At 46.4% G+C, this 15,169-nt stretch overlaps 1 protein-coding gene across 1 annotated transcript in view; it reads right to left on the bottom strand.

The window, feature by feature from the left end:
* The window catches only part of TNFRSF9 (TNF receptor superfamily member 9), a 73,407-nt gene that overhangs the window by 16,972 nt on the left and 41,266 nt on the right, over positions 1-15,169 (bottom strand). Inside the window, exons 6-7 of the mRNA XM_068240484.1 lie at positions 2,936-3,002; positions 808-932 (exon numbers count right to left, since the gene is read on the bottom strand). Coding sequence (XP_068096585.1) covers positions 808-932; positions 2,936-3,002 — 192 coding nt within the window. The remainder of the gene's footprint in view (positions 1-807; positions 933-2,935; positions 3,003-15,169) is intronic.

The raw sequence follows: 15,169 nt of genomic DNA, 5'->3' as shown, positions 1-15,169 counted from the left end.
AAGCACAATCTGCACTTACAGTTTCTAGCCTGGAATCTGTGTGCACTGTAGGAGTATAGCCTGGGTAATTATTCTTCCTGCATGAGAAATACTGTAAGCTGCACAAAGCAGGAGCTCTTGTTACAGCATTTACTAAAATAGCATTTTTTCAGAGTGCCTGGGGACAACATGAGAGATCTTATATTGACAGACTATGCTGGGATCATGATGAGTGTTCTGGGCGTTTCAGCGCTTAAATCAAGTTAGGCCCTGTTCAGACTGCAGAACGCGGACCGCAACGCATGCGGACCGCAACGCGTACGAACGCACGCCATCCGCGTTCGTATGCGTTGCGTGGCTGATCCCATCACTGAAAAGTGAATGGGACAGCCATGCGTTTTTACAAAAAATGCGTGCAGCATGCGTTCCCGGACCGCACAGGTCCGGAACGCATGCAGTGTGAACATCAGACATTGCACTCTATGCAATGTCTGATGTCGTGCGTGTCGGCCACCTGCACGCGTTTCCAAAACGCGGCTGGAAACGCGTGCAGTGTGAACGGGGCCTTAGAGTTTGAAAACATTTGGCATTCATGCTAGCAATGTATAGAGCTACAAAGAAAGTATGTATTTCTCAGGAAAGGTGGCTGGATAGTGTACTGGTTAGTAAGCCATCACCTATTCAGTAAGGAGGCCTTGGGCAAGACTCCCTAACACTGCTACCTGCCTATAGAGTGCGTCCTAGTGGCTGCAGCTCTGCTGAGAAAAGGGTGATATAAAATATTTGGGTCTTGTCTTGATAATTGCCTGATGTAATGGAAGGACTTACGTGTCGTGCTGGAGACCACAGATGATGATGTAGTTAATATCTTTGTTGGCGTTACAAGGAGAATACATATCACATCGGAAGTACTGTTCCCATGTACCAAAACAGCAGCATTCATGTCTGAGCAGCTGGCAGAGAAGAATTATAATTAGCAAGTGTACGGAAAATGTTATAGACATTTGAAAGAATTTTCAGTTAAAGGGGAACTGAAGAGAGAGGTAGATGGAGGCTGTCATGTTTATTTCCTTTTAATCAATACCAGTTGCCTGGCAGCCCTGCTGGTCTATTTCTCTGCAGTAGTATCTGATTAAAACCAGAAACAAGCATGCAGCTAGTCTTGTCAGATCAGACTTATAAGTCTAAACCACTGAAACACCTGATCTGCTGCATGCTTGTTCAGGGGCTATGGCTAATAGTATTAGAGGCAGAGGATCAGCAGGGCTGCCAGGCAACTGGTATTGTCTAAAAGGAAATAAACATGACAGCCTCCATATACCTCTCTCTTCAGTTCCCCTTTAAACCGTGCATAGTGCAGAAGAGACCCATTGATTGAACAGAGCCATTGCTCACGTTACCAATGCACAACAGCAGTGCAATGCTATTCATTTTGTTGTTGTTGATGATGAATAGTAATGCATTTGCTGCTTCCCAAACAACTTGAATGGCATCTGTGTTGCGGTATAAGTGACTGTATGTTGTGTTACAGTGTGAAGCAGTCATAATATAAACCAACCCCAGTTCTCTCTGAAGTAAAGATGGGAAGGGGTACACCACTCTGCATGGGAAAATAGAGCAACAATTTAGGAAGTGCATTCCTCAGCTTTAAACTGAAAAAAATATGGGGAATGCATTGGTTCTTATTAAAAGAAAGATAGGCATCAGCCTATAAGAGGGATCAGATTGTGAGCCACTCGAGGGGACACCTAAGTGACAAAGCTGTCCCCTGTACAGCGCTGCACTAGATCGCAGTGCTGTAAAACAGTAAATTGCTGGGCTTTTTTCCTAACAGCCTGCCAGTCGCAATCGCGGCTGGCAGGCTGATCACCGAGCCCCAGTGTTTGTTTACAGAAGCTCACACTGGAGAGAGCGCGAGCTCCATGCGAATCTCGCGCATCGTGAGATCAGGCGCCCATGCGTGGTGGAGGAACAAGGAAGCCACTATGCGGCCGCCATCCTGCGACTATCCAGCATTTGTGAAAGCTTTTAGAACTACCCTGTGTAGTGGAGACCCCTTTTATGTTATGATAAGTAATTCACAATAAACATGCTGGATAATCAATTTCCTGGTTGGGGTGTGTGATTGTGTATTTTTTAATTTTTTTTTTTTTTAAACATAAGGTTTTGTTGGTTTTTATTAACATAAGGAAACAGTCATATACTGTCATGTATCATGGATTCAGTTCAAACTCTTAACCCTAACCTACAAAGCTCTCCACAATCTCTCTCCCCTGTACATCTCCTCACTAGTCTCCAGATACCAACCCAACCGCAATCTCAGATCTGCACACGAGCTTCTTCTATCCTCTTCTACAATTACCTCCTCACATTCACGTGTACAAGACTTCTCACGTGCCTCACCCCTCCTCTGGAATGCCCTTCCACAACACATTCGCCACTCTCCCACCTTTGAAATTTTTAAACGCTCCCTCAAAACCCACCTTTTCCGACAAGCATATTCTCTAGCTTAGGCCATGCACCCACTAAATAACCTAATTGCGCACTGCCTGTACATATACTGTATACATCCCCACCTCTTGTTTCCACCCCATTCCTTTAGATTGTAAGCTCGCAAGGGCAGGGCTCTCATCCTTTTGTGTCATGGACTGTTATTAATTTAATTGCTTGCACACTGTTAGACATTTATACACTTTAGTCATCATGTTAAATCAAATTGTAATCAGCAGTGCTGTATTTTGTATCAGTGTTCATATTTGATGTATATCATTGTCTGTATCGTTATGTATCCCTTGTTTGTTTTCTTACATTGTACAGCGCCACGGAATATGTTGGCGCTTTATAAATTAATAATAATAATAATAATAATAATAATATATAGCCAATAAGTAATCCTAAAAACTGTGTCATACAATACAAACAAGCGACATGCGGCAACCCAGATTTCGAGCCTTACCTTTTCCAGGGTTTGCAGGTCCCTTCTGTCCCAGGGTTGAAGGTCCCGTGGGGGCACTCCACACATTCTGTAAAGAACATATCTCAGCATGACGTTTTTAATATATGTAATGCAATTGTTAAGTGAAAAAGTCACTGCTTTACACCGTATGAACTAAACCCAAAGATGAAAGTTATTTTTCTTAAAGAGGAACTCCAGTGAAAATAATGTAATAAAAAAGTGCTTCATTTTTACAATAATTATGCATAAATGATTTAGTCAGCGTTTGCCCATTGTAAAATATTTTAAATCCCTGATTTATATTGTGACATTTATCACATGGTGGCATTTTTACTGCTGGCAAGTGATGTAGCTGCTGCTTGCTGTTTTGGCAGTTGGAAACCGCTATTTCCCACAATGCAACAGGGTTCACAGAGAGGAAACTGCCAAGAGTACGTACTCAGAATTTCTTTGTTGGAGGGGTTTCACCACAGCCATACAACGCCCCCTGATGGTCTGTTTGTGAAAAGGAATAGATTTCTCATGTAAAAGGGGGTATCAGCTACTGATTGGTATAATAAAGTTCAATTCTTGGTCGGAGTTTGGATGGGCTAGAGCCAGGGCCGGGCCGAGGCATAGGCTGGAGAGGCTCCAGCCTCAGGGCGCAGTGTAGGAGGGGGAGCACAATTCATTCAGCTGTCATTCCTAATTGTGTATGAAGCAGAAAGAAATAAGAAAAGGGGATACATAGCAGTGACTGCAAGCCAGATAACTAGATATTAAGGTGTTGGGGAGGTTGTGGCCCTGTGGCCCTCTTAGTCTAACAGCAATCAGTGAGTGACAGCTGGGGTGGGAGGGGTGGAGGGGCGCACTTTGGTGTCTCAGCCTTGGGTGCAGGAGGACCTTGTCCCGGCTCTGGCTAGAGCTATGCTTCAGCCTGGGGCATCCTGCACCATATGGGAGGAGAAGAAGCCCATGGTGCCGCAAAAACAAAAAAATCAAAGTTACATATATATATATATACATACATACACATACATACATACATACATACATACATACATATACATACATACATACATACATACATACATACACGCACACATACAATTTATTTTTCAGATAGTGAAGTCATCCAGCAGTGTGAGAGCATTCCAAAATGCAAGAAAGCTGTGTGCAAATCGGGGTTATTCCAACAAATACGGATTACTGATTGTCAAAACATTATTGCCATTTTATTTAGGAGTGAACAGAGGATTTGTTTTCTTTGCAGTATTCAAGTTCTGCAAACACTGCATGGTTTCTCATGTTAATGCATTGTAGTTTTCTTTAAAATTATGCTCTTAAAGGAGTTATCAGCCAAATTAAAAAACAGCTTTACTCACCTAGGGCTTTCTCCAGCCCCTTGAAGCAGACTGTCCCACGCCGATCGCTCCACTCTCTGCCAACATCCCGGTCTCCGCGCACGGTGCAGAGGCCGATCCTGGGGGTCATCCTTACTGCTCCTGCGCAAACTGCCGCTGTCAATCAAGCCCACGTTGTACGTGGCTTACTGCGCCTGCGCAGTCAACAGTTGGCTGCAAGGGGCTGGAGAAAGCCCCAGGTGAGTAAAGCTTTTTTTTTTTTTAATTTTGGCCTAGGATTCCTTTAACCACCTGCCAACCACGTCACGCTGATGGGCGTGGCCGCGGTGGCAGCCCCAGGAGCGCCTAACAGCAATTGGCGTAAAGTCCTGGGGCCAGCTAATGCAGGAGATCGCACGCAGCCTGCGCGCAATCTCCTGCTTGGGGGCGGAGCTCCGCCCCGCCTTTAGTCTCCGAGTGGCTATTGCCACTCGGGAGACTGTTAGACGGCGTGATCGCTGTCTATTTACATGTACAGCGATGCGATCAGCAGCAGCGCTGTACTGGGGACAGCCGTGTCACACGGCTGTCCCCCTGGGGGACAAGAGAGCGATTGGCTCTCATAGGCAGAAGCCTATGACAGCCGATTGCCGTAATTGGCCGGCTGTGGGGAGGGAGGGAAGATATTTAAAGTAACAGTGTTTTTTTAGTTAAAAAACACTAACAATAATATGTATAAAAAAATAAATAAACATGGGGGGGGGGGGAGCGATCAGACCCCACCAACAGAGAGCTCTGTTGGTGGGGAGAAAAGGGGGGGGGGGGGGGGAAATCACTTGTGTGCTGTGTTGTGCGGCCCTGTAGCTTGGCCTTAAAGCTGCAGTGGCCTATTTTAATAAAAATGGCTTGGTCACTAGGGGGTTTAGCACTGCGGCCCTCAAGAGGTTAAAGCAGTGTTCCCCAAACCTGTCCTCAAGGCCCACCAACAGTGGATGTTTTGTGGAAATCCACAGAGGTGGTTAATCAGCTCTGCTGAGACACCAATTACCTCACCTGTGCATGTTTGTGGTTTTCTGCAAAACATGTACTGTTGGTGGGCCTTGAGGACAGGGTTGGAGAACTCTGCTTTAAAGGGAACCTTAACTGAGAGGGATATGGATGTTTCCTTATAAACAATACCAGATGCCTGGCAGTTCTGCTGAACTCTTTGGGGCAGTAGTTGCTGAATCACAGACCTGAAACAAGCATGCAGCTAATCCAGTCTGACTCCAGTCAGAGCACCTGATCTGCATGCTTGTTGAGGGGCTGTGGCTAAAAGGAATAGAGACACAGGATCATCAGGAGAGTCAGGCAACTGGTATTATTTTAAAAGGAAAAATCCAAACCATTCTCTGTTTAGGTTCCCTTTAAGTACAAAACATTTGTTTGAAAATTAGGGGGGGGGGGGGGAAGGGGGGGGGGGTTGTTGATTTTGATACTTAGTGGGCTCATATAATTAAACAAGAGCCTAGGCTACCTGATTCGGGGGGGCTGGGCAAAGCAGGTAGCCGCAATCCGGGCCGCTCTCCACCATTTCTGAGGGCCATATTGCTCCACTTTCACTATTGTGACCTCTGGGTCACGATGCTGGAAGGAGAGAGATCTTGCTCTCCCAGTGTGCAGGGAGGCCCCCCGCCAGCATGCAGGGGGCATGGCCAGGGAGAGAGCGCTGCGCAATGGCAGCTCTGGAAAGCCTGCAGGAACTTGAGCAGGAAATCCCTCTCCTCCCACTACCCTCCGAGATAGCGACAAATATTGTTGCTAATTGCGAGGGGTGATAGAGAGCGAATGTGGGGGACAGAGTCATGTCATGAGGCAGAGAACATGCCTCTGTGTCCCATCTCAAACTCAAATACAAAGGTGAGGGCCAACCTCAATCTCCAGGAATCTGCTTCCTCCCTTGTAAAGTTCCCTGGTTTCTAACGCCCCCCACAGAGTTCCCTGGTGTGTAATGCCCCCTCCCTCCCCTATACAGTTCCCTGGTGTCTAGTGAGTCTCCCTCCCCTATTCTGTTCCCTGGTGTTTAGTGGTCCTCTATCCCTCCCTAGTATCTATTGGTCCTCCCTCCCTCTCCTATACACTTCCCTGGTGTCTAGAGGCCCCCTCCCACCCCTATAAAGTTCCCTGGTGTCTAGGGACCACTCTTCAATCCCTTATACCGTTCCCTGGTATCTAGTGCTTTCCCCCTCCCTCTCCCATATGGCTTCCCTGGTGATCTAGAGCTTCAATTCCAATATAGCCTCCCTGGTGGTCTACAGTGGGCAAAACATAAAGCAAAGAGGGGAAACCACTTTCGAGCCAAATTTGTTTGCTCTGTGGGCCACAATTTGGCCCGCGGGCCAGAGTATGACATGTATGATGTAGTATGAGGGTCAACAGATATTGAATACTATGATCAGACTATGTAGGTAAACTTTCATGCTACATGGAAGCGGTAAAATTGGCCAATCAAAATTGGATGAGTGTACCAGGCTTTAAAAGTAGTGCAGAGTATAGAAGGATACTGCAGTGCCTGGAACCATTACTCTGGGAGTCTGTGTGCGCCGCCTTTATCCTTCCCCAAAGCTCAGTGCGGGGAAGAGGGAGAATGTGGCGGTCAGCAGAACGGAGGGGGGGTGGGGAAGGCGCGGACATACCACTGGAGCCAGGAGCCCACCAAAACAGGGCGTAGATCTCAATCACTGCGGTCCTTAACTAGTTAAGAAACTTCAGTTATTTATGCAAAAGAGCTTCTCTGAGCTCTTCGACTAAGGGTACATACACACATCAGACTAAAATGAAAGATCACAGACCAATCTTACCACCCTTCATGTAGTATGAGAGCCATACTCTACACAGTCTTTTCTATGGAGCTGAACTCAACATCAGAAAAAAATCTTTGCAAGATGCTGCACACACAGATGCTGTACAGACACAAAAGATCAGTATCTGCAAAAGATCTGTTCCTGCCAAAAATCCATTCCTGCAAATTGCAATGATAGTCTATGAGATCTGCAGATCATCATACACACATGATTTAACTGACATTCATCTGCAGATCAGATCCACCAGGATGGATTTTTCAGATTGCTTGATCTGCAGATGAATGTCAGTTAAATCATGTGTGTATGATGATCTGCAGATCTCATAGACTATCATTGCAATTTGCAGGAATGGATTTTTGGCAGGAACAGATCTTTTGCAGATACTGATCTTTTGTGTCTGTACAGCATCTGTGTGTGCAGCATCTTGCAAAGATTTTTTTCTGATGTTGAGTTCAGCTCCATAGAAAAGACTGTGTAGAGTATGGCTCTCATACTACATGAAGGGTGGTAAGATTGGTCTGTGATCTTTCATTTTCCAAAGACTATGGTCTGATGTCTGTATGTGGCCTAAGCTTGGTCAGCTACAGTGCTGTTTTCTGAATCATTTATCTCAACCTGTCTCACGATTTCTTGTTTAACCTCCTGGGTGATAATCCCGAGCTGAGCTCGGGGTATGTCGCGCAGGAGGAGTTCTCAGGCCCTGGTGGGCCGATTTGCATATTTTTTTTGTTACACGCAGCTAGCACTTTGCTAGCTGCATGTAACTTCCAATCGCCGCCGCTCGCCGCCGATCCGCTGCTACCCGCCGCGCAGCCCCCCCCTCCCCAACCCTTTGCGCAGCCTGGCCAATCAGTGCCAGGCAGCGCTGAGGGGTGGATCGGGACTCCCTCTGACGTCACGACGTCCGTGACGTCATCCCGCCCCGTCGCCAAGGCGACCGGGGAAGCCCAGCAGGAAATCCCGTTCTGAACGGGATTTCCTGCTTACTCTGATCGCCGAAGGCGATCGGAGTGGGTGGGGGGATGCCGCTGCGCAGCGGCAATCATGTAGCGAGCCCAGGGCTACTGCAGGGTTACTGCAGGAAAATTCAAAAAGGTTGTTAACTCTGCTCTGTTTCACAGTGTAGTTTGTAAACTGCAAATATTAGAGAATGATGCAATGTTATAAAAATAAAGCTTTATAACTAAAAATAAATCATACTTGCTATATGCAATATATCATACTTTTTTTCGCTTCAATGTCATTTTAACAAGCTGCAAGAGGCATTGATGGTTTGATGTTTAAGGCTCATACGCACATCAGACCATAGTCTTTGGAAAATGAAAGATCACAGACCAATTTTACCCCATTCCATGTAGTATGAGAGCCATACCTACACAGTCTATTCTATGGAGCTGAACTCCCCATCAGACAGAAATCTTTGCAAGATGCTGAATACAAAGATGCCCGTACACATTCAAAAGATCAGTATCTGCAAAAGATCTGATCCTGCAAAAGATCCGTTCCTGCAAAATGCATTCATACTCTATGATATCTGCAGATCATCATACACACCTTGTTTAACAGACATTCATCTGCAGATCAGATCCACCAGGATGGATTTTCAGATCTGCAGATGAATGTCAGTTACACAAGGTGTGTATGATGATCTGCAGATCTCAGACTATGAATGCATTTTGCAGGAACAGATCTTTTGCAGATACTGATCTTTTGTGTCTGTACAGCATCTTGCAAAGATTTGTATCTGATGTGGAGTTCAGCTCCATAGAAAAGACTGTGACGGTATGGCTCTCATACTACATGAAGGGTGGTAAGATTGGTCTGTGATCTTTCATTTTCAAAAGACTATGGTCTGATGTGTGTATGTGGCCTTAGTCCTCCAATGGTTCTCTTCCTTCCTGGCTAACAGAACACAAAGGGTAGCCTTTCTGGTCCAACCCTGTACAACTAAAACATGGTGTGTCCCAGGGCTCAATACTATCCCCTCTGTTGTTCACCATATACATGCTGTTACTGGGAAAAAAATAATCCAAAAACATGGTTGAATATACCACTGCTATGCTGATGACACCCAGCTATATTTGTCATTCAAACCTGACATGACAGACCCCCAAAAACATTTGAAGCCAGAGCTTTCTGTCATGCTGCCCCTACCCTTTAGAAAGTCTTTCCAAATACTAAACTAAATCAAGACAGCTCCAACCCTGGACACATTTAAATCAAAACTGAAAGGCCACCTGTTAAAGAGGAGCTGTTAGGTATAAGGTCTCAGAGAAAATAAACACCTATATCAGTAGCTAAAGATTGGCTGTACTTACATTACATATGCATTTCACTGTCCACGTTTGGATTTCACAGAATTTGTATATAGTATATGCAGAGATAGATGCTTCTGACAGCTCATGGCAGGCTCCATGTTTTTCTGTCAAATGTGTCGTCATGTCCTGCCTGCTTCCTGATCACAGAAAAGCTCCTACTGAATAACACAGTGTGCAGTGAATATTAATGAGCCATGCGGCTAGGAACAATAGCTGACTCCTGCAGTGTACTCTGCCCGGAGATTTATCAGTGCTACGCGCTGGACTGATTACAAGCTGCTGTAATGTCTCATTAGCAGCCAAGGGGAGGGCCCCAGAATGCTTTGCAGTATAGTATGCGGCTTGCGTCCTCTTGGGTCTAACAGATTTTGCTGATAAGCACACATCAAAGGTAACTGAGATTTTTATCTTCACTAATGGCTTTTTGGCTTCCTTCTAAACTTTTTAACACAGGAGAATAGAGGTTTAAATTAGCTTCTGCAGCCTGACAGTTACTCTTTAAGTCTGGCATTTATGATCACATAACATTTTCCCCTGTAACCCATCACTATGTACGGATCTGAGACAAGCTTATGCCCTTTGGGTCCTACGGGAGAAAAGCGCTTTAAATATATTTTGTTGTTGTTTACAAGTGGTGAGCAATGTGAGTTTTCTCCTAGGTGATAATTTTAGACTTGTCAATAAAATGCCATTTAAGCCACCAGAAAGGAAGAAAATACTCAAAATAATTTTCACAGTACTTTTTCATCTACTTTTGGTACTTTTTTAGTTGAAAAGTGCTGGAAAGTTATTTTAAATCAAAGATGAAAAATTATCTCCTAGGAGAAAACTCAGGTGAAAATGTGAATTGCATATGGGCCCATGTCTTTGGTACTTGCACTTTGGACTTACCTTTCCCTTGAAGCTGATGGCCAGCTGGACATGGGTTCCTTTCACACATAGAGCACTTCTCATCAACACACTTCTTGCCTTTAATGCATCCACATATTGCATTGTTTGTAGAGCTGCATGTTACCTTATATTGGAAAACTCCTGTGAAATAGGAACAAAAGTTACTGAGGTGGCAAGATGGTTCCAGCATGGCACATGGTCATGTGAAGAGGTAAGCACATCCCACAAAGATTTTTTTTTTTCAGATACATGCAGACATCCCAATAGTACAAATGATTAAGGAAACTGCTGGCTCAATAAATAAATCAGTTATAGCTGCTTGGCTCAGCATCATCAGATCACCAGACTCCAAGGGGATGGGAACAGAATGAATTCTCTGAGAAGACTACTGTCTATAGCAATAGAAGTTTGTGCTCCAGCATAATTTCCCCCATCCCCAGCACTTGCAGCCTATTCCAGCTTGTGCCTCAAACATTTACAGCACCCCATTATCTGATTCAATCTGCTGATCTGCTTCCAGCCCAGTCCACTTACTCCCACCCATTCTTGGCACTCACTGTAGTCCAAATTTGTGGGGGTTGCGCTGCCTAATGTACTGCCTGTGGGGTTCATACTGCCTAATGTCCATTCCCGTCCATTGCACTGGCCATTGTGCTGCCATTCCTAACTTATGCTCGATACACACGGTGCGTTCGCGCACTCGATTTCCCGCTCTATTCCCGTCGACAGGGCCGGATTTACCATTAGGCACTGTAGGCACGTGCCTAGGGGCGGAGCCGTTTGTGAGGGGCGGGTGGGTCACTGCCCACCCACAGTGTCTCTGTCTCGTCCTCCCTTCCTCCCTCCATTCGTTAACAAAGTGGCAGCTGCCCCATCCTTCTGCGCCGGAGAGCGGCGCATGTAAAATTACATTGTGTGTGTTCCAGACCCAGCGCTGATGTCACTCCTCAGCAGCGCCCCCTGCATCCTCTGCATGTCACGCTGTGTGTAGCCATGGAGAGGACGCAGGGAGCGCTGCTGAGGAGTGACGTTAAGACGCATGGAGGAACCGTGGGCATCCTTCCTGTCACCGCCGAGGGGGCTGCTTGGGCGGCCGCCGCTCCTCCGCATTCTAGGGTCTCCTTTGCCATGGCCTTCTTCTGCCCCCAAGTTCCCCTCAGCCGCTGTCCGTAGCCGCGCGGCATACTTGGAGAAGAGGGACTTGAAGTTTCTGCGGCTCCGCCCCCTCCGACTCCTAGGAGAGCTGCCTGCCTGTGCAAAGCACCTGGAATAATCTCCAGCTCAAGAAAAGCCTCACCCAGTCCTCCGGAGCAGAGAATTAAGTGGACCTGAACTCGTGCACAGGACAGAAGGAAAACATGAAGTGCACAGTATGTATTAGAGTTTAGCCTGTCTAATCCCCACTAATCTGTCTAATCACAAGTTTGTAATTTCTTCCCTGTGTCACCTGATTGCCCCTGTCATCAATTAGGAGTCATCAATCAGATAATGCTACCCTCCAGTACTACTTCCTCCAGCCCCTGGCAGCCGCTATGTCCCTCACCGCAGCTCCGCTATCCGCCGCTGTCCCCCGGTCCCAGACCAACAGGTCGTCCTCTACTGCACCTGTGCGAGTGCCGCTGTGAATCACCTCCACGTGGCTCGGGGTGTACTGTGCAGGCTCAGTAGTTCTGCATCGCCGTCGACGCAGTACACTCCGGACCATGTGGAGGTGATTAACAGTGGTGCAGTAGAGGACACTGGCAAGGCACCATGAGCCAGCGCTGAAGAGCGGAGTTGCGGCAAGGGACATAGCGGATGCCAGGGGCTGGAGAAAGCCCCGGGTAAGCAGTACTGATTGATGACTCTGTTAAGCTTGTTTGAAAGCACAGAATGTTAAGCCTATGTCTGCTTCCACAAACGAAGGAAGTAGACACAATGCAGATTTATTGCAGGATTAGTATCAGCTGTAATGAATCTTTAAATGTTATATGTGTATCTTTCAGAGAAGAGCAGAAGTTCTATGTCCAGGTCCGCATTAACCCTTCCACTGACTGCTCTGTGCATGAGCTCTCTTTACCTACCTACTGTACTCTCCCACCTACCTACCTCCACTGTGCTCTCTATACCTACCTACCCCCACTGACTCCTCTCTGTGCTCTCTATACCTTCCTGCTGTACTCTGCTACCTACCTACCCCCACTGACTCTTCTCTGTGCTCTCTATACCTTCCTGCTGTACTCTGCTACCTACATACCCCCACTGACTCCTCTCTGTGCTCTCTATACCTACCTGCTGTACTCTGCTACCTACCTACCCCCACTGACTCCTCAACTGACTCCTCTCTGTGCTCTCTATACCTACCTGCTGTTCTCTGCTACCTACCTCCCCCACTGACTCCTCTCTGTGCTCTCTCTACCTACCTGCTGTACTCTGCTACCTACCTACCCCCACTAACTCCTCTTTGTGCTCTCTATACCTACCCTGCTGTACTCTGCTACCTACCTACCTACCCCCACTGACTCTTCTCTGTGCTCTCTATACCTACCTGCTGTACTCTGCTACCTACTTACCTACCCCCACTGACTCATCTCTGTGCTCTCTATACCTTCCTGCTGTACTCTGCTACCTACCTACCCCCACTGACTCCTCTCTGTGTTCTCTATACCTTCCTGCTGTACTCTGCTACCTACCCCCACTGACTCTTCTCTGTGCTCTCTATACCTACCTGCTGTACTCTGCTACCTACATACCCCCACTGACTCCTCTCTGTGCTCTCTATACCTACCTGCTGTACTCTGCTACCTACCTACCCCCACTGACTCCTCAACTGACTCCTCTCTGTGCTCTCTATACCTACCTGCTGTTCTCTGCTACCTACCTCCCCCACTGACTCCTCTACTGACTCCTCTCTGTGCTCTCTCTACCTACCTGCTGTACTCTGCTACCTACCTACCCCCACTGACTTCTCTCTGTGCCCTCTATACCTACCTGCTGTACTCTGCTACCTACCTACCCCCACTGACTCCTCTACTAACTCCTCTCTGTGCTCTCCCACCTACCTACCCTCACTGACTCCTCTCTGTGCTCAGTATACCTACCTGCTGTACTCTCCCACTTACCTATCAATCCCCACTGACTTCTCTCTGTGCTGTCTATACCTACCTCACACCTACCTATCTGGGTATCTACATTACATTGTGTCGTTTTATTAAATAAGAAAAAGGGGCGTGGCGTTAGGGGGTGTGGTCTGTTAAGGGGCGGAGTTTAGGGCGCCAGAGCTTATGTGCCTATAGGCTCCTGAGCTGTAAATCCGGCCCTGCCCGTCGATTTGTTTTATTTCCAACATGTCCGATTTGGATTTCAATGGATCGTTAGGTCGATTCGGCATACTTTGCATGCGAATCGACCTAACGATCCATCGAAATCCAAATCGGACATGTTGGAAATAAACGAATCGACGGGAATCAACGGGAAAATCGAGTGCGCGAACGCACCGTGTGTATCCAGCATTGACATTTACAGCCCACTTAGGTGGAGGCATACACTTGCTAAAAGCGGGGCTGTTTTTTGTCAAACAAAGAGCTGCGGATGCAATGTATTACAATTTTTGAATTTGTAGAAATAAAAATGCCTGCATTCAGATTTTCCTTTCCTGCGTATGGTAAACAATCAATGTATTTTAATGTTACGAGTTAATACGCTCGCAAACTAATTTTAAAAATGGCAAATGCACACAAAATGAAAATGCAGTAAAACACAATTTGGGGAAAACATTTGCTGTTTCACACAGTTCAAGTGTGCGCCCAGCCTAACAGTTTTCTGTTTTACTGGTATCCCAGTGGGCTATAACCCCCGCTACTTGCTGACCTCAATCTTGGTGACCTACAAGTAAGGAAAGGTAGCTGTGGTTTGGACTGTTGAGAGCAGTACACAGAGCATCTGGCTTGTTTCTCCTGCAGTAAGCAATATGTGTCTGAATTGTAGTGAATTTCTACAACCTAACAGCAGATATCCTTATGCAGAGTCTGAACTAACCTGCAACTGCTGGTTTCACCTGTATTAGTAGGGTGGGGGTAGTGGAATTTCATGCAGAGGTCAACTTGTCTGGGCACCAAATAGGTCAAAGAAGGCTCTGAGTTTCCAAGCAGACTCATGATAAACCTAATCTATTATTTACTCTCAGAAAGTTTTACCTCTGCAATACACAAGATTTATGTCCTCAAATTAGTTATCAGGTAGAGTACACTGCAGTTCCGATGTATACGCAGGGGCGTAGCAATAGGGGGTGCAGAGGTAGCCACCGCATCGGGGCCCTTGGGCCAGAGCGGCCCCGAAGGGCCACCCTCAACTACAGTATTAGCTCTCTATTGGTCCTGTGCTGGTAATAATCACTTCTATAGATACTTTAAATAGTGGTAATCATTAACAAACTGTTCCCCATCCCCCTTCTTGCTCCTCTGACACTGTAGTTGCCATTGGCAGGTTTTGGTGCGCCGTATCAATTGTCATGTATAGAGTGCTTGGGGGGCCCCATTGTAAAACTTGCACTGGGGCCCACAGCTCCTTAGCTACGCCACTGTGTATAGGCCTAGGTTATCAATCATTACAGAGGAAGATAGAAAAGGAATGATAATTGTGCTACACATCGCTTCAGGTGCATTTTAATTGTTGCTGTAGAGCAAAATTGGTTCACAGTATAGCAGTTACCTTGAGGCTTTGTTCACTTTAGAGGCGTTTTTAGACCAAATTTTTTTCAAAAACGCAGAGAAAGCGGTTACACCATGTTGTGCTACGGTGTAGTTTAGACTAAAGCGTTCCCGTGTGCTGTCAGTTTTCAAAGCGGTGCTTGAGCCATTTTTGGGGCGTTTTTGCTATAAT

The sequence above is a fragment of the Hyperolius riggenbachi genome, chromosome 6 (assembly GCF_040937935.1).
Source record: "Hyperolius riggenbachi isolate aHypRig1 chromosome 6, aHypRig1.pri, whole genome shotgun sequence".
Taxonomy (NCBI): domain Eukaryota; kingdom Metazoa; phylum Chordata; class Amphibia; order Anura; family Hyperoliidae; genus Hyperolius; species Hyperolius riggenbachi.
This window is presented reverse-complemented; position numbering and strand designations above follow the sequence as displayed.